Source organism: Desmodus rotundus, chromosome 4, assembly GCF_022682495.2.
Source record: "Desmodus rotundus isolate HL8 chromosome 4, HLdesRot8A.1, whole genome shotgun sequence".
Lineage (NCBI taxonomy): Eukaryota > Metazoa > Chordata > Mammalia > Chiroptera > Phyllostomidae > Desmodus > Desmodus rotundus.
The window spans coordinates 66,897,683-66,920,518 of record NC_071390.1 but is presented as its reverse complement, the minus strand read 5'-3'; the positions used below and the strand labels follow the sequence as shown (position 1 = coordinate 66,920,518).

Below are 22,836 nucleotides of genomic sequence, written 5' to 3'. Positions count from 1 at the left end.
ACAAGGAATGCATATCTTCTTTCAATTTCTATTAATCTTCCCCTGTTCTTTTCTCTGTCCTCACCTGAGCATCCAGAGTCCCCTCCATGTACACAAGGTGAATTGGGTATTTTCATCACAGCTGTTGGAGGTGGGGGAATTCCAAGACCTAGAAACTGTCTGAATATCATGACATATGAAAGAAACAAATGAGTAAGAGATTTCATGGGCAGAAGTTTTCTCCAGCTTCATCTAAATACTTTTCTGCATCCCAGTGCTCCTGATCCCCCTCCCAACTTTATTCTCTCTTCCTGGAAACCCTTCTTCAAGTCACACAGAAGCAAGCCATTCCTTTTCCAGCACCCAGTCCAGACAATTGATGAGTTTTAAATTTTTAGATGCTTTTGACATAACCAGTGACCAGTTAGGATCCTCAAACTAGACCTTGAGAGGAAAAGAAATTTGTTGAAAAATAACTTTGACAAGCATTCTTTATAAGTTTTTAATGGAATTTATTAAACAGCCAAATTAAGCATGGTAGCATTGTCTGGCAGTGGGCATATCAGAGGCAGGAAGAGCCTGGCCTGGTCCAAGTCCCATGTCTGCCAACTAGAAGAGTTATCTTCCATCCCCTCTGCACTTGGTCCTGTGTGCTAGTGGAGGCCCAGGAGGCATGTGACCTTTCAACACTGTCCTACCTCCACTATGGTGCTTGGCTGTGGTGGCCCAGGCACAGGTACTCAGGAGACTTTTGACCTCCCTCCTGCAGCCTTTCTTTCCTCTGCCTATTTGTCTTCTGTGCCTGCTCTGCCCTGTGCCTCTTCCCTCCCTACAGCAGCTCTCCAGGAAAGCTATGGTCTCATGGAGGGGTTGCCAGCAGGAAGACCTCCATAGGCTGCACTGGCATAGCCTCTCTCATCCTACTTGTCAGGATCCTGGCCACTGCCCCTCACACCAGCTGAACTCCCTGCAGTCTAGCCTCTCTTAGCCCTACCCCCTCACAGAATGTTTTCCCATGCTGGGTTCTCTTCTCTCCTGGTCTCAGAGCTCACCAGCTGGCTTGCTTGAAGCCCCACCTCTTTACTCCTAATCTCCCAATAATGGTTCTCCCAGTTCCAAGCAGCTCCAGCATTTCTACCAAGACTTCTTGCAGCACTGCTCTATTGTCACAGGATGCTTTGGCCATCGTCCCTTCTCCCTGAGACCAGAAGCTCATGGGAAGACCTCTGTCTGCTTTGTAGGCCCTTATACCACCCACATGGTCCCAAGCCTCCTCCCTGGATGGTGGAGGGGCATGGAGACACCTGTTCTGTACACTCCTCCTGCCAACTGTGTGTAAGCACAGCCATCAGGCACTCAGCAGCATTTTATGTGAGGCACAAGATACCTTAACACATCTGGTTCGATGGCCTGAGAAGCGAGCTTTTCAAAAATCCTGATGAGGCCTGAATGCAGGGAGCTGCTGCTGGTGGTCAGGGCATGGTGGCAGGAGGTCATAAGGGTCCTGAGCATCCCCGCCTCACACATGACCTGACGGTTCTTCTCTGATTTCACCAGGGACTGGATGTGACTGGCCATGGAGCACTGGATTTCCTTGGAAAGCTAAGAAGTAACCAAAGCTTGTGTTAAGTACTTGAGGACAGAATGTTTGGTGGGCAACTTTGATAGGCTCTCAAATAGGCCTTGAATTGGTTATGGGGCCCAGAGACTGCACCCACCACAGCCTGTTTTCACGGTACTCCCATTGGTCTTGGGTATCCTCAGATGTGCCCTCCTTACATGTAGCAGTAGGCCCTGGACCCTGGATACGAGTTTATAGGAGGACGGAAGCCACCAGGATCAGTGTTCACCTTCACCCAGAGGCAGATGGCCTAAAACAGAGACTGCAAAGAGGCAGGTGAGTTGCACATCTGCCCCAGAGATGGGTGGTTGTCAACCCACATAATGTTGAAGTAATTTCTGAATTCATTGCTAAAATTTATAAGTCTGGAGATTTCACATAAAAGTCTAGACATGTGGCTTCTTGCAAAAATTAGAAAGCATCTGGTAGGGCAGGTTGGTAGTCCTGTGTCTGTCAAGAAGTGGTGGAGCTGGGCAGTGGCTGTGTCCTCTGGTGGGCCCCACATCCCCACCCCCACCTGGCTGGCCTCACTAAACAGTCCTGCATTTGAGTTTGCAACCCCTGTCCTTGAAAGTGGAATTCACCTGGGAGTTCAGGCCTCAGGAAATATTGCCCATGTCCTGCTGGCCATGGCAGGCCAGCCCTCTTTGTCCTCACATATGGAAACATGCACAGTGTGTGCAGGCCAGCTGGAGCCGTAGCTCCAGGGGAAGCCATCAGTGATACCCCCCATCACCCCCCCAGGTGTCATCTCCCTCCCCACCAGCCTCCAACTGTCCTTTGTCTTGCTCTCCATTTTAAGCACTTCCTGACACACAGACAGGCATGTTCTTATCATCCCCTTACTAGATTTCAAGTCACTTTACTATCTTTACGTCTTGGAAGCTCACAGAATAGAGTGCAAGAGTCGGCTCGGTAAACATTTGAGCCAAATAGAATACATTGTTTGACAATCTTCATTCATAAAAAGATAAATATCTAGAATTCCCAGCTCTCCCTAGATATACAAATGGTGATAGACAGTGGGGGAACTTTATTTACAAAACCTCTGAGGACATCTACATTCTTTTACTGTTGTATAAAATATTGTCTGAAGTAAGAGGGATACCAGTTAGATCTTAATGGAATTTTCCTGCAGTGGATGCTATGGGGGTCCCATCCAGACCCACTTTCTGGGTAAGCATCCCATTCAAAGCTGTCCCTTTTCTGCAGGAATGCCCTCCCCTCAGTGAGTGCTGCCCTGCCCATGGTCTATGTATCCCCCCCATACATATGTTCGTGTATGCACACACACACACACACACACACACACCTCAGACTATAAACAATGAGTATGTGCCCTTTGGCCTCTGTGGTATAATTCAGAGCCTCCATGGGCTCAAGCTGAAGTTATATTTCAGCTGACAGCACATCCCCACTCAGCTCTTTCTCCTGCACCATCCTGTTTTCCTCCCTCCCTTCCCCTGTATCCCTCCTTCAGTGAATCTCCTCACATGTGCCCCTGTCTTGAGCTCCAATTCCATGGAACCCAAAGTGAAGCACTGGAATGATTTTCATATGGCACGCCTTTGCCCTAGATTGTGGTTTCAAGAAAAAAGATCTAGGACAATGACTTCTAGGTTAATCCACCAATGTAAAGCCAGGGATAACCATAAAGGTGCTTATTGAATAATCTTTTTGTAAAATTTTGTTCGAGTACAGTTGTCTCCATTTCCCCACCACCAGTTTCCCCCACCCCACACACCCCCACCTCCCACCCTCAATCCTACCCTCCTTTGGCTTTTTCCATGGGCCCTTTATACATATTACTTGATGACCCTTCCCTGAAAACCTTTATCTAATGGGGCCTGGCTTCTGGTCCCTTCGAATCCCAGACCATCTTTCATCCACATGTGTCCCCAGTGAAAGCTTTCTTGAAGTCTTTCCCTGCTTCCTTTTCTTCCTCTTCTTCCTCAAGCAAACATTAATTGCTTCTTTAAGGTAAGATCTGGGCAAAGTTTTAGGCATTTCAAGATGAATATGTCCTTACTTTCAAGATAATCATGGACTAAAGGCAAGACAGGTGAAAGATAATCTTAGCCCAGTGGGAGACATATTCTAACAGAGAATTTATGGAGCCTGGGAGGAAAGGGGTTCCCCCACAGCCCTTGGCACATTTCAAGGAGTTCTTGGAGTTATAAAGAAGTCTGGGCCTGGACCTACTTTGGGGGCCAAATTTTACCCTGTGATGGGAATATTCGACATATGGCAGGCCCTAGATGAAGCATGTTGTCAGGTATACATTAGACAATCCTTGTGAGGAACCCTATAAAGGAGATATTGTACTATTACTTTACCCATTTTACAGATGAGAACACTGAGCCCAGAGAAGTCAATTGTCCAGGTCAAATGGTAAGGCCAAAGCCTGGCTCAGAATCACCTCACTCCACCATCTCTGGGGGCACCCTGCCCAGAGATGGTCAAGAGAATGTACCGTTAAGGGACAGAAATTAAGATGGCAGTCTTCCACAGGCTGTAAACACAGTTTTGTAGCATATATATTTCAAGGATTATATTGTATGATGAAACACATTTACATTGTTGATCATCGGTTTCTAGATATTTTGTCTTTTTTCTTTATTATTATTATTTTTTAGTTATTTTATTGTTGTTCAATTACAGTTGTCTGCATTTACCCCTGACCACTAACCCACCACCACAGCCATGACAACCTCCCACCCTCAGTCCTACTCTCCCTTGGTTTTGTCCATGTGTCCTTTAATCCTGAAAACCCTTCCCCACCCCCATTATACCCTCTGATTACTGTCAGATTATTCTTAATTTCAATGTTTCTGGTTTTGTTTGCTTGCTTGTTTGTTTTGTCTAATTTTTTTTTTTTTTTTTTTTAGTGAATGTCACCCAGCTCACCCTCCTGTCTTCCCACCTGCCTTCCAGAAGCACAGCAACCACAGCTCCTGCCTTAGACTGATGGCATTCAGTGAAATTCCATCTTTACCATACTTTCAGTAAAATTTCAGATTTAAAACTTTAGACTATTTAATTTTAGTTTAAAATTTAACTAAATTATAATGGCTTTTCAGGAGGACTGCTACCAAGCAAGATTTTGCCATTCTGAAATGTTATTTTGCCAACATCACTTACGTCAAGAAGAAATCTAATCACTCCAAGATGATGGTCTTGCAATGGACTGAATGTTTGTTCTCCCAAATACATATGTTGAAACCTAACCCCCAATGTGATAGTATTAGGAGGTGGGGTGTTTGGAGGTGATTAGATCATGAAGGTAGAAACCTCATGAATGGTATTTGTGTCCTTATAACAAAGACCCCAGAGAGTTCCCTCCTCTCCTACACCATTTGAGGACAGTGTAAGAAGAGGGCCATCACCCTACTCAGTGTGGCTCAGTGGACTGAGTGCCAGCCTACAAACCAGTCACTGGTTTGATTCCCGGGCTAGGGCACACACCTGGGTTGCCAGCCAGGTCCCAAGTAGGGGGTGCATGACAGGCAACCACACATTGATGTTTCTCTCCCTCTCTTTCTCCCTCCCTTGCCTTCTCTAAAAATAAATAAATAAAATCTTTAAAAAATAAAAAAAGGAGGCCATCAATGTCTCACCAAATACCAAATCTACCAGTATTGTGATCTTCAACTTCTCAGCCTCTGGAACTGTAAGAAATAAATTTCTGTTGTTTATAAGCCACTTAATCTGTGGTGTTTTGTCAAAGCAGCCTGAGTGAACCGAGATAACCCCTCCCCTGTCACTGTGGTTGGTACACAGCCAGCCTGAACTAGTAAAGGGACATGTGTAGCCAGTGTGGACCAGAAACAGAAGGTAGAAATGCCAAAACTCCCCTGCCGTAAACAATTCCATAACTTTTACTTTGAGGAGCCCTTCCATGTGGAAACCTCCCCAACATTCTTGACTCCCTTCCCTATATCTTTCTTCTGATGCTCAGAGTATCCCTTCCTGCATCCAACAGAACCTGCTCTTCTGCCTTCAACTCCATTCTTCTCAAAATAGAAAAGGAGCTTCCACCCTGTGGACTTGAACTTTCCAACACCAAGAACTTGGTATTTGGTAACTACAGTCTTTTAATTTGCAGGGAGAGTCGGGGAGTCTTGAAGTAAGTGGAAGAATTGTATGAAGCAAGATGCAAAAATAACATCACAATGTATTATTATTAAGAATTAAAAAGATATGTCTACAATCTCCTGTTTTTGTTACCAGCACTTCATTTATTGCTTCAGGGACTTTCTGGGTTTTTTTTGTTTTATTAGTTTGTTTATTAGTTTTGCTTCCTCCCCCCACCCCGCCACTCCACCACCCTCCCCTCAACCCCTGCTGGCAAGAATACTTAAAATCTAAATACACCAAAAAAAATGAGAGAAAAAAAGAAAAAGTTTTCAAAAAGGAGAAATGCTGATCTTGCCTAATGGTGCCACATGTTTACTCCAAAATTGCTCAATATCCCATAATGGAGGAGGGAAAATTGATCGTCCTCATTATCACGCAGCTCTGTCAATACCAATATTTCCTTGTTTTGAATAAAATGTGCTGTTTTTTTTCAATGTTGGTTCCAGTAAAATGGGGTTTTAGTGAAAATATGAGCACTATCAGGAAACCAGTCTCCTCCTACAAATGGATTGATTTTCCTAACATATTACTTCCAATGCAGGAAAGGGGGTGATGGTTCAATTAGGACTCAGTGGTAAGCACACAGGGTCACCAGACTGGCTGATAGGCTGGATTCTCAAGGCAAATTATCATAGAGCAGGGGTGTCAAACATTTTCACCAGGGGCCACATCATCCTCATGGTTGCCTTCAGAAGTCCAAATGTAATTTTAGGACTGTATAAATGTAACTACTCCTTAATAGTTAAGCAAGAGCTCGGTGCTACCACTGGGTAGAAACAAAGTGCCAAGCCAGATAAAACAAGGTAGAGGGCCAGATTCAGCCCATGGGCCTTCTGTTTGACACCTGTGTCATACAATGATTTGTATGGTGGCCTTATAAAGAGTTTCTGCTTTCTCCACTTAATAGTCGGACTTTCGAGTCTGTCCTTGTCCAGCAATGGACAAGGATATTTATTCTCCTTTATTTCTCTCTTCCCCACTCTGTCTCCTGGTCCAGATTAATATGATCCCAGAACCCATATGATCCCGGTGGGGTAAGTTCAACCAAGAAGGCATGGGCTTTGGGTACCTCATCAGTTCACATTGTGTCTTCTAGACATGAACCACGTCGTCCTGACATAGATGTAAAAACCATCAAATGACCAGCACCTGTTTCCCCCCAAAACTTAAAAAGTATTATGCTAATAATACTTTAGCCAGGTGGTAAAAGACAGATACCGTATGATTTCACCTTTAACAGGAACCTAAGCAACACAATGAACAAGCAGTCAAAATATAACCAAAGACACTGAAATTGAGAACAGGCTGACAGTGACCAGAGGGGAGGGGGGAGGGGATTACAGGAGAAAAGGGTAAAGGGTTTGCAGCAACAATTATAAAGGACACATGGAGAACATCAAGGGGGAGTGTGGAAACAGGGGAAGGAGGTGGGAAGGGCTGGGGTGGTGGGGGGAGTGGGGGGAAAAGGCAGAAAACTGTACTTGAATAATGATTTTTTAAAAAGTTAAAATTTCAATGTCTCTGGTTATATTTTGTTTGCTTTTTTCTTTTGTTGATTATGTTCCAGTTAAAGGTGAGATCATATGGTATTTGTCCCTCACCGCCTGGCTTATTTCACTTAGCATAATGCTCTCCAGTTAGCCACAGGGGAGTGGGGTGGGGATAGTGGGGAGAGGGGTCTATAGGAGCTACTATAAAGGACACAAGGACAAAATCAAGGGGGAGGGTAGAGGTGGGGGAGGGAGGTGGGACTGGCTGGGGTGGGGTAGAGGGAAGGGGAGAAAATGCAGACAATTGTAACTGAATAAAAATAAATTAATTAATTTAAAAAATAAAATAAAATAATAAAAATAAATCATATGTTAATTTGAATTATATCAATAAAGCTAAAATTAAACAAAAAAAGTTAAAATTTTAAAAAAAGAACTGGAAATTTCTATTGACCTTCTGAAATTTGTAATAGTTGCTTATTCCAATTTGGTTGACATATTCTTTACCTGATGATTTCAGAAGAGAGATGGTACAATTTAAGTGACCTCAGCTCAAAGATTAAAGATTATAAATGGGATTATAAATGGGATAAATAAACAGATTTGTTTATTTGACAAGCTATTTTAGTTTTTATCTTTGCTTAATTAGTTCTCTCTTTGTAAGGGTATAAACTTCCATTTTGCCACAGTCCCCAACAGTCTGATACACTCATTTGTGGTGCCCATGCTGCCTTGTATGCATGGAAGTTTGTGATCTCGGTTTAAGTGTAAGAAGGTCGAAATCCCATGGCTTCCTTGATGCACTTGTGTGGATTTGCAACTAAGACCAAGATGCATGTGAGTGTCTGCTCCAAATCTTCTCCTTTTTTTTTTTTTTAATGAATTACACACATATGATGGCCAATGGAAGCTGAGGATCATCTATTTATAAAGTATTTGTGTCTTTACAACTTTACTTTCCATCCTCCCTTTGGTCCACCCAGTACTCCAGCCCTAGTAACATTCTCACCCTTTACTGAATGCATCATGCATTCTTGCTTAATGTCCAAGATGGGAAAGAACTTTTCAATCCCATCCTTTGGTGAGCATCTACTTGTTAGTCAAGACACAATTCACATGTTTTCTCATCTAAGAAAATTTTTCTGACTTTCCCAACCAACTTGCACTCTCTCTCTTTCTCTCTCGCTTTCACTCTCATTCTCTCTCTCTGCACCCCACTCCATCCCCACCACACTGTGAGCTGCTGCCTGAGATAAGAACTCTTCCCCCTTTGTTTACCTAGCACCTATCTCTGTGCCTTAGATGCAATAGCTGCCTAGTAAGTGCAAGAACAAGGCACAAGATATTCTAGGACACAGGAGGTGCATCTAACCCAGAAGGCTGAGAGGGCAGTCAGAAAAGGTGATGTGCCAGTGAAGCATTAAAGGATAATGAAGGGAGAGACAGGCATGGTCTTTCTGGAGAGGGTACTGCAGCATGTGCATGCAAACATCAGGGGGTGAGAGTGAGCATGGCCTTTCAGGGAAAGGCTAGGGGTCATTGGCAGTTGTCAGCCTGGCTCATTCACTCCAGCACCCATACCACTACCCTGCAGTGAGTCTGTGGCCAGCCCTGAGATGGAGCATGAGAATATCACCAGGGGAACCAGCTTGAAACACCCAGCCAGGAGGATGCCTGTGCAGCCTGGAACCTGAAACATCTGTAGAGTTTCCATCACCTTGAACACACCCCTCAGTCTGAGACAGCTGGGTCAGGTGAACAATGTAGCCCAATGGAGGGCTCCCAGAGACCAATAACCATCCTCCAGCCTCCAGCCTGAACCCCTTCCACAAGTGGCTGGGGCATTCTCCTGCAGGGCAGGAAGAGAGGTATTCACTTACTCTTAGTTTCTCTATTGCTCTGGTACAAAGTAAACTGCTGACACAACTCTTTTGTTAAGAGATATTTTAAAAATAGAGTTGTTGTGTTAACAGATTTCCATACATGACCGTCTGGAGGAGGTTCCTTGAACAAGATTGTGGAGAACATTTGTTTGTTGATTTGTTTATGTTGGCCACTCTAACCGGTGTGAGATGGTACCTCATTGTGGTTTTAATTTGCATCTCTCTGATGGCTAGTGATGCTGAGGCATGGATGGAACTGGAGAGCATTATGCTAAGTGAAATAAGCCAGGCGGTGAGGGACAAATACCATATGATCTCACCTTTAACTGGAACATAATCAACAAAAGAAAAAAGCAAACAAAATATAACCAGAGACATTGAAATTAAGAACATTGTAACAATAGCCACAGGGGAGTGGGGAGGGGATAGTGGGGAGAGGGGTCTATAGGAGCTACTGTAAAGGACACAAGGACAAAAATCAAGGGGGAGGGTAGAAGTGGGGGAGGGAGGTGGGATTGGCTGGGGTGGGGTGGAGGGAAGGGGAGAAAATGCAGACAATTGTAACTGAATAAAAATAAATAAATTAATTTAAAAAAAGATTGTGGAGAACACAACTTCTGGCAGAAAAGAGGGATCTATTCATAAGCAAATTGTGGCACAAGGGCTGGCGTACTGCTTCCAAGCTTCCAGATAGACATTCACCCTTCCTTCATCTTTTAGACACAGGCAGAGGAATGACCTCCCATGACCAGGGAGATTTTTCAGGCACCTCATCATCCTAGTTTCTTGCCTCTGGACAAATACAGGTGTGGTGTGTTTTAGAGATCAGAGGACCATTACCTCCTTTTGGCTGGGCACTATACTTCTATACATATAGCTGAAAATAAAATTCATGATAGTGGTGTCCTCACCTCACTTGGGATTATTGTTGACTTTGCACTAAACCCTCCAGGACTCTTTCACACATGCTCTTCTCTTCCTCCTTATCCACTATGTACATGTCTGTGCATATTAAAGAGTGTGCACAAGCCTGGTTATCTCTGCTGAATTGTGACTCAATAGGTTTTGATCCATGGATTAAGCTGATAGAGATCCTTTGCATCTCCCTTCTGCCATCTTCCATTTGAGCTTCACTCAGATCACTGATCAAATGCAGAAAAGGCAGAGGAGAGAACCTGTCTTTTGATTCATAAGCAGATATTAACACAGTTCAATATCAATTGTCTGTTATTAATTTATCAATAGTAAAATGCCTGTTGAAAATACACCTAAAATGTATTAACTTTCATTTAAAATTTCCAAAACTTTATGTATCATGGCTGAATCCTAGTAACCCAGAGTGCCAGAGCTGGAAGAGAAGATGAGGTATGAAGGAGCCAGCATCTGATGAGCAACTCACTGTATGCCAGGTGATGAACCAAGTATATTATAGCTATACTCTCCACTGCTCTTCTCAATAGGAAAATAATATGAGACACTGAGACTTGAAAAGATTTCATCATTTCCTAAGGTCACACAGCTATGGAGTGGCAGAACTGGTACCCCAACCCAGGCCTTACTCCAAAGCCCATAATTTTAACACCGCATCATGCACTCATAAGGAAGGGAATCTGGTATCTCATAAGGGTCATAAACTGATGGTCTACAGAAGTGTTTTATTTGGTCGGCATAGTTTGGTTTTATTTATGTTTTATTTTCTTCTAGTTAGATATGAATACTTTAAGCAGGGCAAGTATGCTTTCTTACAGCCACAGGCCTTACTACTCCCTGTCGTTGACACATGACTTAACTTACACTTTTCCTTTACCTCTCTGGCCCCAAAACATTGATTCTGCAACTCCTGTAACCTAGGCCAAATGTGCATAGCTGAATTTGAGATGGTAAAAGAGACTATGAGAAAGGTCACCTGATAATTAGAGCAGAGCTCGTCCTATCCAATTTTAATTTTCACTCCATCATTCTATGACCATTGCAACTTGCTTTTGATCCTCTTCATATCCATACAAGGTTATTTCTATTTGCTCCATTTAGGAGACTATCCTAAGAAGTCACCTGGGGTCTGACAAGAATCTAAGATTTTCTACTTAGAAACAATAAAAATATTTTGGGGATAGGTATAAATGACACATGGACAAAGCCAAAGAGGGGTAGGATTGAGGGTGGGAGGTGGGGATGGCTGTGGTTGGGGGAAGTGGTGGTGGGGAAATGGAGACAACTGTACTTGAACAACAATAAAAAAAAGAGTATAAAGACAAAAACTCACATTTGAAATAAAAAGTGCTGTGGAAGCATTTAAAAAATATTTTGTGGAAGCATTTAAAAAACATTTGAAGAATGAAACAGCACGAGAAACCTAGAAACTCAACATATTTGGAATTTCTAATGTGTTATAATTTAATGAAGCAAGACTCCTACTTTACCAATTTCCTTGTTGGAGGAAGTAGCTCTCTTTTTAAATAGCCTGCCCTTACACAGTGCTATCCAGGACTATTAATGCTGTTGATATTTTGGTTATTTGAAACTCATATGATTAGTTCAATGTGTTGAAATACAGGCTAATTCATGAAAATAGCATCCATTTCCAAATTGAGGAACAAATGAGTTGATAAACAAATGCTGCTCCCAGCCCTACTTCTTTCTGTCCCATCATACTGTGCAGGAGGTTCTGGTAGAATCTGAAATGTACCAAACGATAACATGAGGTCAGAATGATCATGTTGTTGCTTCCAATAAACTCTCATGGGTACAACTTCTTTACATGAAAGGCAACTTGGCACAGAGGCAGGAGGTCTGGGAGTCTTCCATCAGGGATGTCCACTACCTGGCTATGATATTAACTCTGTCATTTAATTGTTACAGGTTTCAAGTCCTCACCTGCCAAGTGAGCATATTGATATACACCTTGTAGAATTCTTATAAATATTACATGACAAAATAATAATACTTGTAGAGTTTCGAACAACTGAAGCAGTAGCTACACCACTTAGCAAGTGCATTCGATGCTGCAGTGTATGTCTGCTCACCATGTGAAGCACTCATGCATTGCTTCATTTACTCTTCATGGTAATGCCTCAAAGAAGATGATATTACCCCCGTGTTACAACAAAGAAAGCTAAGGATCAAAGAGGTTATGTAATTTTCCATGGTTCTGTGACTGTTGAGTGGCAGAGCTGAGATGTGACCAAAAGCTGCTGTTGCCAAAAGTCTGAACTCTGCTTTCACATAGTAGATGCTCATTAAAAACCATGGTGGTGGTGGTGGTGGTGATGATGATGATGATGAAAATGACAAAGCATGATAGCCCATTGAAGTTTCATTCTCTTAACACAGTATTCAAGGCCCTTCATAATGTGGCTTCAGCTAACCTGTTCAGCTCCAGTCACTGCTTTCCTACGCAGATGGTCTATCATAGTGGGCTTCTTCCTTTGTGCCTCTCTCTGTGTCTGAGCTTTCTTGCCTTCCTCCTCTACCTAATGTGGCATGGGTGCATCTTTTCTTCAAAGTTTAGCTTCAGTGTCCCCATCTCTCTGGCTTTCCCTTCATTCTGTCCCAGGGTCTGTGGACAAACACTTGTTGCAGCCATTAGAATGTTGTCTTACTGTTTTCTACATCCTTTGCCTACCCATTCTCAAACTCAGACTGTGAGTTCCTATAACATTCATCTCTGAATCCCCAGTGGCACCTCATAGGGGTTTACCAATTATTCCTAAAAGCAGACACATTTACAGCAAGACCCACATGGCTGCAGAGCATTCTGTAAAGGGAATATATCTTTATTCCCAATTAGTTATTTGTTTCTAGGGCCAACTCAGCTTCAGGAGAACTTGAGCTAAACTCCATTTTTGCCTTGTGCTTAGGACAGCAACATTCACAGTAAAATTCCCATAGTCCACCTTTAATGCTGGTGATGACGCAAGAGGAAAACAAAACCAGCTAGATTATCTGTTTCCAAGAGGAGCTTGCAGTGCTAGTATTTTGGAAAGGGGAAGAAAAACACCTCTTGGTTTTGAGCAGAGCAAATTTAATGTGGCCACAATTAGAAGTAAATCTGACAACCCAGAAATGCAGTTATTTAGGTTGTTCTTTCTGAAATGGTATCTGCACCTGGGAAAGCTGTCAATTTCTCACACATAAGGTAGAAAGAGCATCTGGTGGTATAAAGTGGGGAAGAGCTTAGAGAAGCTGGGAGCCATCAGATCTAAAGGGAGAGGAGTGGGTACTCGCATCCCATTTTTTTAATAACACTGCCCTCTACTGAAAACTGCTGCTCCTTTTTCTGCAACAAAATACACAGCCCTGCAGTCAGTTTCCTTTCAGCACTTTCTTGTGTGGCCTTAGTTCTCTATTCTACTTGTTGTTTTGAGGTTTACACCTCTACTTTCATAAATTAATTACTGCAACTATCCAACTTTGAATAGCTGCTGATTTGGCATCTGCAGAAAAAAATGAAAAACTGCACCACTACCTTTCATTTGCATATTTGAGAAATGGGGAGAAATTAGACTTTTCCTAAATTACTTATTGTGACCTGAATAGAGAAAAAGTATCCTTCCAAATGGGATTCCCATTTTCATATTTAATATGTCTAATTACCATCACAGAATGAAAGGAAATTCTCTTCCATATACTAATGTGACAGCTCACAGAGTTTATCTCAGGCTCATCCAGTTTCCCTGCACTAGGAGCAGGAAGGACAGGCCACTGTCTACTCTGAGTCATTGCATCAGTGAGTGTCATGGTGGAGTTTGCACAACACATCCACAAAATGCCATCTGAGTGATAAGAACATCTAAACCATTGGCTTCATTCTCACTCTAAGTCCATTGCATGGTACAAAACAGAGTCAACAAAACCAGACATTCTCATTATGAGGCAGCTGCAGTTGGAAAATGTGCAATGCCCAGACTGCATGACTTGCATCCTCCAAGAGCTGCAAAGATGAGAGACCTGTTCATCAAATACTTTTGACCTCTGGCCTAGGAAAGTTTCACATCTCTCCTCAGTGGTCCCAAGAACTTAGGAAGTTGCATGATGTTCCTGAGCCTCAAACACCTGCAAAATGGGGAGATTCTTATGTACTTTACAGTGAGCTATTGTGAATGTTGATAAAATAACATTCCTGGCATAGAAGAATGTGTTAATTTCCTATGTTCCAGATAGGCCCTGTCTTGAATACCAAGGTAAAGAAATGAGGATCCCAGGTTTTACATAACTATATAATTAGGAGACATTTGGTTTAGGAGTGAAATACTTTTGTCCATCAGATGGATGCTTAAGGTAAGTATGGCAGCTGGTGTTTAATGATGGCCCCAAACAGTTCTCTCTCTCCTTTACACATAATGCTACCTCACATGTCAGTAGAAGAAAAACACATGTCCCTTCCCATTGAGTCTAAGCTGAACCTGTCACTTACATTGACCAACAGAAGACTGTGGAAGCAATACTGGCTTGTTCCAGGCCTAAGCCTTCAGAAGGCTTGGCAGCTTCTGCTTTTGTGCCTTTTAGGGCCCTGAGTTGCTATGTGGCCTATTGGAGAATCCATGTGGAAGGACACAGGTAGAACTCAGGCTTCTACCAAAAGCTCAAACCAAGGCCCCAGACATCTGATCCAGTTGGCCAGCCCAGGAGCCCTGGGCCATTTGAGCAGCATTGTGAGATGCCAGCTCTGTGAGTAAAGAAGCCAACTTGGATGCTGCAGCCCAGCCAGTACCACACGGGGCACAGATGAGCTATCTGTTGTGCCTTTCTAAACTCCTGACCCACAGAACCATGAGAAAGGATGAATGGGCATCATTAACTCAGCAGTGGTTTGTAACACAGTAATGGATAACTCAATGAGCAATCTACGCCATCTTATACCAGTCTACTGCTTTTCCATAAATGTTGAAAACTACAAAGTATATTCATTTCACTATTATACGTATCCCTATTCCTTGGTTTGAACATCATCTTACTGTCACTTGTAAGCAAAAGAACAGGAATAAGAAAAAGGATTCCAGTTACAAAGGGACATGTAGACATGACTTTGTGTTAGTTCTTTTTTTTTTTAACTCCTGTACCAAATACTACAGAATTTCATTAGTGAAAACAATTCCTTTCTGTACATATCAAGGCATTTTCTTCTCTATTCCACTTCTCTAACTGACTTCAGAGGGCTTGCAATATGTTTACTAAGTCATTGTTAACTTCAGGCTGTAATTAATAATGCCACCAGTTGTATTTCTTTCTAAGACATATCACCTGCTTTTAAATGCTCAAAATGCCTCCCACCCCCATTATTTCTCTAGAAGCCACTGCTGTGCAGGGGAAAGACCACAAGACTTGCCAGCAGGTAGGGCCACATTCAATACCAGTTCCACCAACTGGGGATCCTTAAAAATTATTTAAATTATATGAGCCCCCATCTCCCCATTGGTTAAAATGGAGATAATAATATGCCCCCCTCCCAAACTGCTATGAGGATGAATAAACAGCAGAAGGGCCAGCACCATGCCAGGCACACAGCAGCTGTGCATTTCAATTTATTTCCTTTCTCTGCTGTTCATAAATCTAAAGTGTGCATTTGCCAGGTCTTCTTCAACTCTTCCAGCTTGTTCCTCAGAACTTCTAAAGTACTGACTTTCCAAGTTGAGAGTGCTTTCTCAGGATTTGCCTCATTCTCTCACTCAGTACTGTCACCCAGTCAAGTGTTGCACCTTGCATTGGAAGTCTTTGTTCTACCCTCTTCCCACTATCTGTGCCCTGTTCATCTCAGGGCCTGTGACTATCTCTGATGGGTCTCTTGACTCCTTTATCTTCACCTTTTCCAACAAACACCATAATCGAGCAACACCATGTGTTACTTGGGCTGTAGATATGGCTTGCTAACCACTCCCCTTGCCTCTTCCACATGGCCCCAGCCCTAGGCCATTCTCCACAAAACACCTATAGACATGTTTTTAATACAGAAACCTGATAGTGTCATCTCACACTCACTTGAGAGAGTTGCTTGTTTCCTAGGAATAACTCCACACTGTGGGCAAGGCTCCCACCTTCCTCTGCCTTCCCCACCTCACACGTTTCCCATTCTCCCCCTGGCTGGCCTCACCCAAGCCACCTGCAGCAGGTAGGTGCCTGCCCAGCTGATTAATTTATACACATCTTTCAGGGCTCTGCTTAAATGTCACTATATAAGAGATGGCTCCCCTGACCTTCTCTCCTTTGTCTAAGCTAGATTTAATTATGTCTTCCTCCCACCTCCATTCCCATTATTCTCTCTCAGCACCCTGGATTTTTCCCTTGATATCATTTGTTGTGATTTGTAATTGGATATTCACTTTTGAGCATGTTTATCTAGTCTGTCTGTACTGTTACCACCTCCTGGTCCCCACTGTAGATGCAGGTTCTATGAACAGTGTCCACCTTGTTAGCCCAGCACTTCCTGCACAGAGCACACAGCCAGGATTGTGGCCACACCCATGAGATGGATGAATACACAGAGAGTGAAGGACTTTTGGTTCCATCAATTCCCAGTGCTGTCCTTAGCACCCCAGACTTCACAAGGTGAAATCATTTCAGTTGAGTTTTGTTGGTTATTGTGTTTTACAGCGTCACTACACCAAGAAGTGGTATGTTTTCAATGGTCTTGGGAGGTGGTCAGAACTCACTCAAGGGTCTCAGATACATTGACACTCCCCTGCAGAAGGCACTTGGCAAGAGTGGCTCTGCTCTTGCAGAGTACTGAGAGCAAAGGCAAAAGGTAAAACCAAGTCTCCAGTCAGAAGGAGCTTAAAAGATCAGTAATGTGAATCCTTGGCTGGTGTAGCTAAGTGGACTGAGCTCAGACTGCGAACCAAAGGGTCACCAGTTCAATTCCCAGTCAGGGCATATGGCTGGGCTGTGGACCAGGTCCCAGTGGGGGCCACATGAGAGACAACCACACATTGGTGTTTCTCTCCCTCTCTTTCTCCCTCCCTTCCCCTCTCTCTAAAAATAAATAAATATGACCTTTAAAAAAAAGATCAATCATGTGAAAAAAAAAGACAAATATGTGTTGTTATCAACACGTACCTGAGGGTGATCTTTATGGTACAACCGAGGCAGCAGCCTAACCATGATGCACAGGATCCCAGGATGCATGATCACAGCATCACCTTCATCCATCCTGCAGACAGAAGGGAAGCAGGATATCAGTCTTCTAGTCTCCTCTGTTTTTCACAGACCTTTCTGGACCTTTCTAATAAGGCCATAATACACATATTCAGTCTGACATTTATTATCTATATGACCTTGAATTTCTTCATCTGAGCCTAATTTCCCCCAACTATACAATGAAGCTAACAATACTATACTTTCCTCACAGAGGTATAGAATAATGGTTTTGTGCACTAAGGCACAATGCCTGGCACATAGTTGAAACTCAATGGAAATCAGTTCCCTGGTCCTCTCCCCTTCTCTCCAGATATGTGAGAGATAGTGAAGTTCTCATTTTATGTTAAACACTCCTACACATGTGCACACACACACATACACATGAACTTCCAGATCCCTTCAAGATTGTGTAAGCACACCATACTCTGTTCTATCCACTGAATGCAACTAAAAACCCAGAGAGATTGCATGAGCAGCTCCCTAAGAACTCTGAAAAGTAAATGATAGCAGAGAAAGCAACCAAATCCAAAGCACCATGCAACTGGCAATGAGTTTCCTGGGCTTCCCCCTCCAGCATCGCCTGGTATGGACTCACAGGGAGCCTGAAACCCAGAATTGTGCACCAGGTATGAACTTGACACACAGGGATCTAAGAGCAGTGCTCTATTTCTGCTCTGATGAACAGGAAATGAGGTGCCTCCAGAGAATGGGGGAGAACCCCAGGAACATTTTTTTTTTTGCGTTTCTCCATTCTTTCTCACCCTAGTCATCAGGCAATCTCTCAGCAGAAGCAGTGGCCAGACAGTCATCTGAAACTCATGGGGAGGAGAATCATTTTCCTCTGATTAGAGGTCCCAAAAGTATAGGCAAAATATCCTTTGTTTTTGTCTCTCTTTTTCCTTTACCTGCTTGGCCCCAAAGACGGGTGCAGTTTTGGGAAGTGTGTGGCAGAGCAGAGAAACAAAAGTTGTGACTTTCTAGACAGAGGAGAAGAAAAGGGGCCCTGGGAGCCAGAAAGTGTTGGGGAGATGGCAAAGAGTAAAAGGCTTAAGAAAATTACACCATTGAGTTCTGCCTTAAACTCTGGGCTAAATTCTGAGCTGCACATGTGCAGATCTGACCCTAAACCACATTCTAAAGGCTTTGAGAACTGAACTTGGTGGCAGACCACCACCCAAGACTGGGTACTGCATGGGGCAAGTGCAGATCAAAACACCTTGCAAATTCTTTGAAAACTGAACTCATACAGAAGCAGGGTAAAAACTTGTAGCCTGAACCCCAAATGGGTCAACAGCCTGGCAAAAGAAAATAATTAACATTCTCCAGAAGATGTTAAGAAGAGCCAGAATTCATAACATTCGCAATATCTGGGACACAATCTGAAATTACACAGCATAGAATTAAACAGATAATCTCAATATCTTGCCAAGGAAAATGTAATTAACAGGTGCTAAGTCCAAAATGACACAGATGTTGAATTATTGAACAAAATTTTTCAAGCAGCTATTAACCAGGCTCTAACAAGTAAGGGTTAGTATTATTGAAATGAATGAACGACTAGAAAGTCTCTGTAAAGAAATGGAATCAGTAGAAAATAATCCAAAAATTTAAGACCTGAAAATTACAATAACTAAAACTTTAAAATCTCACTGAATGAGAACAACATACGTGATAAGAAAAGAAAAAGTGCATGAATCTAATTTGAAATTAGATCAGTAGAAATTGCCCAATCTGAAAAAAATGAAGAAAGCCTCAATGTCATGTCATGATACCAAAGAATCTCTTGTTGGAGTTCCAGAAAGAGAGAAGGAAGAGTGTGGTATAAAAATTAAAAAATGTTCAGGAAGATTTTAGCCAGTATTTCTTCAAATCTGGTGAAATACGTAACCGTAAAGGTTCAAGAATCTTAGCTAAACCCAAACAAAGTCACCAATAAAAACAACAACAAAAATCCATGCCCAGATGTATTATAATCAACTATTGAATCCTCAAGACAATGAAAAAAAAATTGAAAGCAGCCGTAGAAAAACCACACATATATAGGGAAACAACAATATGAATGACTGTGGATTTTCTCATGAGAAATCAAAAGGGAGGGGAACAATGTTTTTAAATTACTAAAAAGAAACTCACAGAAGTTCACATCCAGCAACAATATCTTTCAGGAATGGAGGCAAAAATAAATATATTCCCAGAGAAAGGGAAACAAAGAGAATTTCTTGTCATCAGATTTTCTCTAAAAAAATAATACTAAAAGAAGTTTTTCAGATCAGAAGAAATAATAACAGAAAGGAGCTCGGATATTCAGTAATGGCAATGAACAACAGAAATGATAAATGTTTGGATAAACATAATAGACTATTTTGTCTATTAAGTTCTTAGAACATGCGTAATGGTTGAAAGCAAATTGTAAATATAATGAATATGACAACTATAACAGAAATTGGGAAAGACAAAGGGACCTGCATAAAGGTAAGTTTTCTGTATTTCATTCAAAGTAGCAAAACACAAATTCTAAGTAGGCTGTTAAAAATTAAGGGTGTATATTGTAATTCTTAGAGCAAGCATGAAAGAAGCCTAATGAAGGGAAATAGTCAAAAATTCAATAGATAAATTCAAATAGAATAATAAAATACAGTATATTCAAATAATCCACAAAAAAGTAGGAAAAGAGATATAAAGGAGCAAAAAAAGAGGGAACAAAGAGAAAACAAGTAAGATGGTAAGCTTAAAGTCAAACACATCAAAAATTACATTGAATAAAAATGATTTATATATACAAATTAATAGACACATATTGTCAGAAGGGAAAAAGTAAAAGACCAAACTATATGCCATCTACAAGAAACCCACTTTAAATATAATGATATAGGTAGGTTAAAAGTAAAAAGATAGAAAAAACCTTATACCATGCTAACATTAATCTGAAGAAAGCTGGCTGTGGCTCTATTAATTTAATTTAATTTAATTTTTTCCAGCAAGGCTCTGGTATTATTTATTTATTTATTTTATTTTTTAATTGTTGTCCAAGAACAGTTGTCTCCATTCCACTCCCAACTCCCCCTATTAATTTTAGAGAAAGAGAAATTCAGAGTAAGGAATATTGCCTGGAATAAATAGGTTTTATTGCATAATAATTAAGGAAGCATAACATCCAAAATGTGTAGCCACATCAAAAAAGAGCATCAAAATTCATTAAGAAAAACTGATAACAGTAAAAGGATAAATGGAGAAATCCTCACTTATATATAATTCAATACCTCTCAGTAATTGATTTAAAAGTAGATAGAAAATCATCAAAGATAGAACTGAACACAGTTCTACAAAGATAGAACTGATATAATTGACATTTATAGAATACTCCATCAAACAACTGCAGAATACACATAATTTTCAAATGTTCATGGAGCATTTATAAAAAATCAGATGTATTCCACTATGAATATTGGGGTATATAGGTTGGATGGATCTGGAGAGTATTATACTAAGTGAAATAAGTCAGGTGGTAAAAGACCAATACCATACGATTTCACCTATAAGTGGAACCTAATCAACAAAACAAACAACTAAGCAAAATATAACCAGAGACATTCAAATTAAGAACAAACTGAGGGAAGATGGCTGCAAGATAAGTGGGAGCAGAGACAACTTCCCCTGGGCACCAGTGAAACACCTAGCTGATCTGAGGAACAGAGTGAACGGCCAACAGTATTCCAGTATATATGAAGATCAAAGACCAAAGATAGAGGACATTGAAAGATCAGATGGTAAGAAGAGAGCTTAAGGACAATAAGGTCCCTGGGACCAGTGCAGGGAACAGGGCGGCTGAAGCCTACCCACCCCCCACCCGCCCCGGGAGCAGGATCTGCTGCAGGATTCTTGGGAGAGAGCCAAGCTGGACTGTGTGAGAGGCCAGGTGCTTGTTTGGACCAGTGGGGCTTGAATAGGAGGAATTTCTCAAAAAGAAAAAGAGAAACTAGACTCACTCAGTGGCTGTTTAGAGAACTCCCCTCAGTAGCTGTGGCATCTTGCACCCCTACCTCCTGAGCCCCTGGACTGTGAATGCCAGATAAGCAGCCCCAGCACACAACTGAAGCCGGGTTGGTGCGTACCCAGGTCAGGGGCCTGGCTGCCTGGGTGCACAGGCCCAAAGTGTCCGGGTGTGTGAGTACCCCAATCAGTGGCCTGGGGCTCACACCTGAAACCCCAGGTAGGCACTCACACTGATCAGTGGCCTGGCTGCCCAGACGCACAGGCCCGAAGCCTGGGATCAGTGCACAACCCCATCGACGGCCTAACTGCCCGTGGGCAACCACACCTGAAGCACTGGGTCTGAAAAACTCCCAACTAGCCCCTGCGCACAGAACCCTGCAGGGCCTACTCACTCTCTAGGAGGAAGGCAGAACGCCCAGCAGAGGGGAGCTGCAGGGCTACGGGAGACTGCATTCCCCAGAAAGACTTGATCCAGTAGGGGGCTGAAATACCGTGAAGGAGCACCAAGAGCCCCTAGAATCTAAAACAGCAAAGAGCAAAAAGGAGGAGTGTGAGTTGCCCCTAATTGGTGCACCTCAAGGACAGTACAACTGCAGAACTAAAGGCCTAGAAGGGAGCAGAAGGACCCTGAGGAACTGGACTAGAGGCTGGACAACAGTGAAGAATGTGGCTCAGGAAGGGAGAAAAGTGAAACCAATCCCACCAACCACTCTCTCCCGTTTCACAGACAGGAGACCAGCAGAACTAATCTGACTGGTTTAAACCAATCAGAAGTCTTAGTTTTGTTTCATTTTTTCCCTTTACACCTAAATTCCTTCTACCTTCTACCCTTCTTTCTTTTTTTATAGCTCTTTCCTTCCATCTCTAATATTTTATTCCTTCTTCCTGCCTTCTTTTATTCATTTATTTTTTAATTTTGTTAAATTTCCTTCTTCTTATCTTTCCTCTGATCTTTTTTATTACTTCTTCCTTCCTTCCTTCCATTCCTCTTCTATTTCCTTTTCCCTTCCTTCCTTTCTCCTTTTTTTTCCTTCTTTCTCCTTTTCCCAAAGGTGAGACAATAAAACCTGGAGCTCTGAAAGGATGAAAATTAGATCCTGTTAGACCCATAAACATCAGCTCCACACCACAGAGCTCAGGAGGTTAAAGAGATGACACCACTGAATCCCACTGGCATTCTACCATAGAAGTTCATACCATAAACCCAGGGAGTCAGAATAGATCAATTTAAGAAGCAGAGGCTAACAAGAACAGTCTCACAAACAATGGGAAGACAAAGAAACAATCCCCATATGACAGGAAAGGAGGGAGACTCAGAAACAATGATAAATGAAATAGAGGAAAGTCAACTATCGCATACTGAGTTCAAAGCAATGGTTATCAGGAAGCTCACTGAGCTCACAGAGAACTAGAAACTACAGGGAAACTGCAAACTATATCAACATGAAAAAGGAAATAGAAACTATCAACAAGGACCAAGACGAAATGAATAATACAATTTCTGAATTGAAGAATACAGTAGAAGGAATCAGAAGAAGACCTGATGAGGCAGAGGATTGGATCAGTGAACTGGAGGACAAAGTAAAAAAAAACACCCAGAAAG

At 42.2% G+C, this 22,836-nt stretch overlaps 1 protein-coding gene across 5 annotated transcripts in view; it reads right to left on the bottom strand.

Annotated features, from left to right (window-relative positions):
• WDFY4 (WDFY family member 4) overlaps positions 1-22,836 on the bottom strand; it is a 353,171-nt gene that overhangs the window by 238,162 nt on the left and 92,173 nt on the right. For 4 of the 5 annotated variants that reach the window (XR_008426691.2, XM_045196058.2, XM_053922799.1 and 1 more), the window contains exons 13-15: positions 17,160-17,253; positions 1,367-1,581; positions 65-159 (exon numbers count right to left, since the gene is read on the bottom strand). Coding sequence is in view for 4 of the 5 variants with exons in the window: in XM_045196058.2 (XP_045051993.2) it covers positions 65-159; positions 1,367-1,581; positions 17,160-17,253 (404 nt within the window). In the remaining variant the exon portion in view is untranslated. Of the gene's footprint in view, positions 1-64; positions 160-1,366; positions 1,582-14,052; positions 14,163-17,159; positions 17,254-22,836 lie in introns of those variants that run through there. The other variant, XM_045196057.3, reaches the window with a different exon arrangement.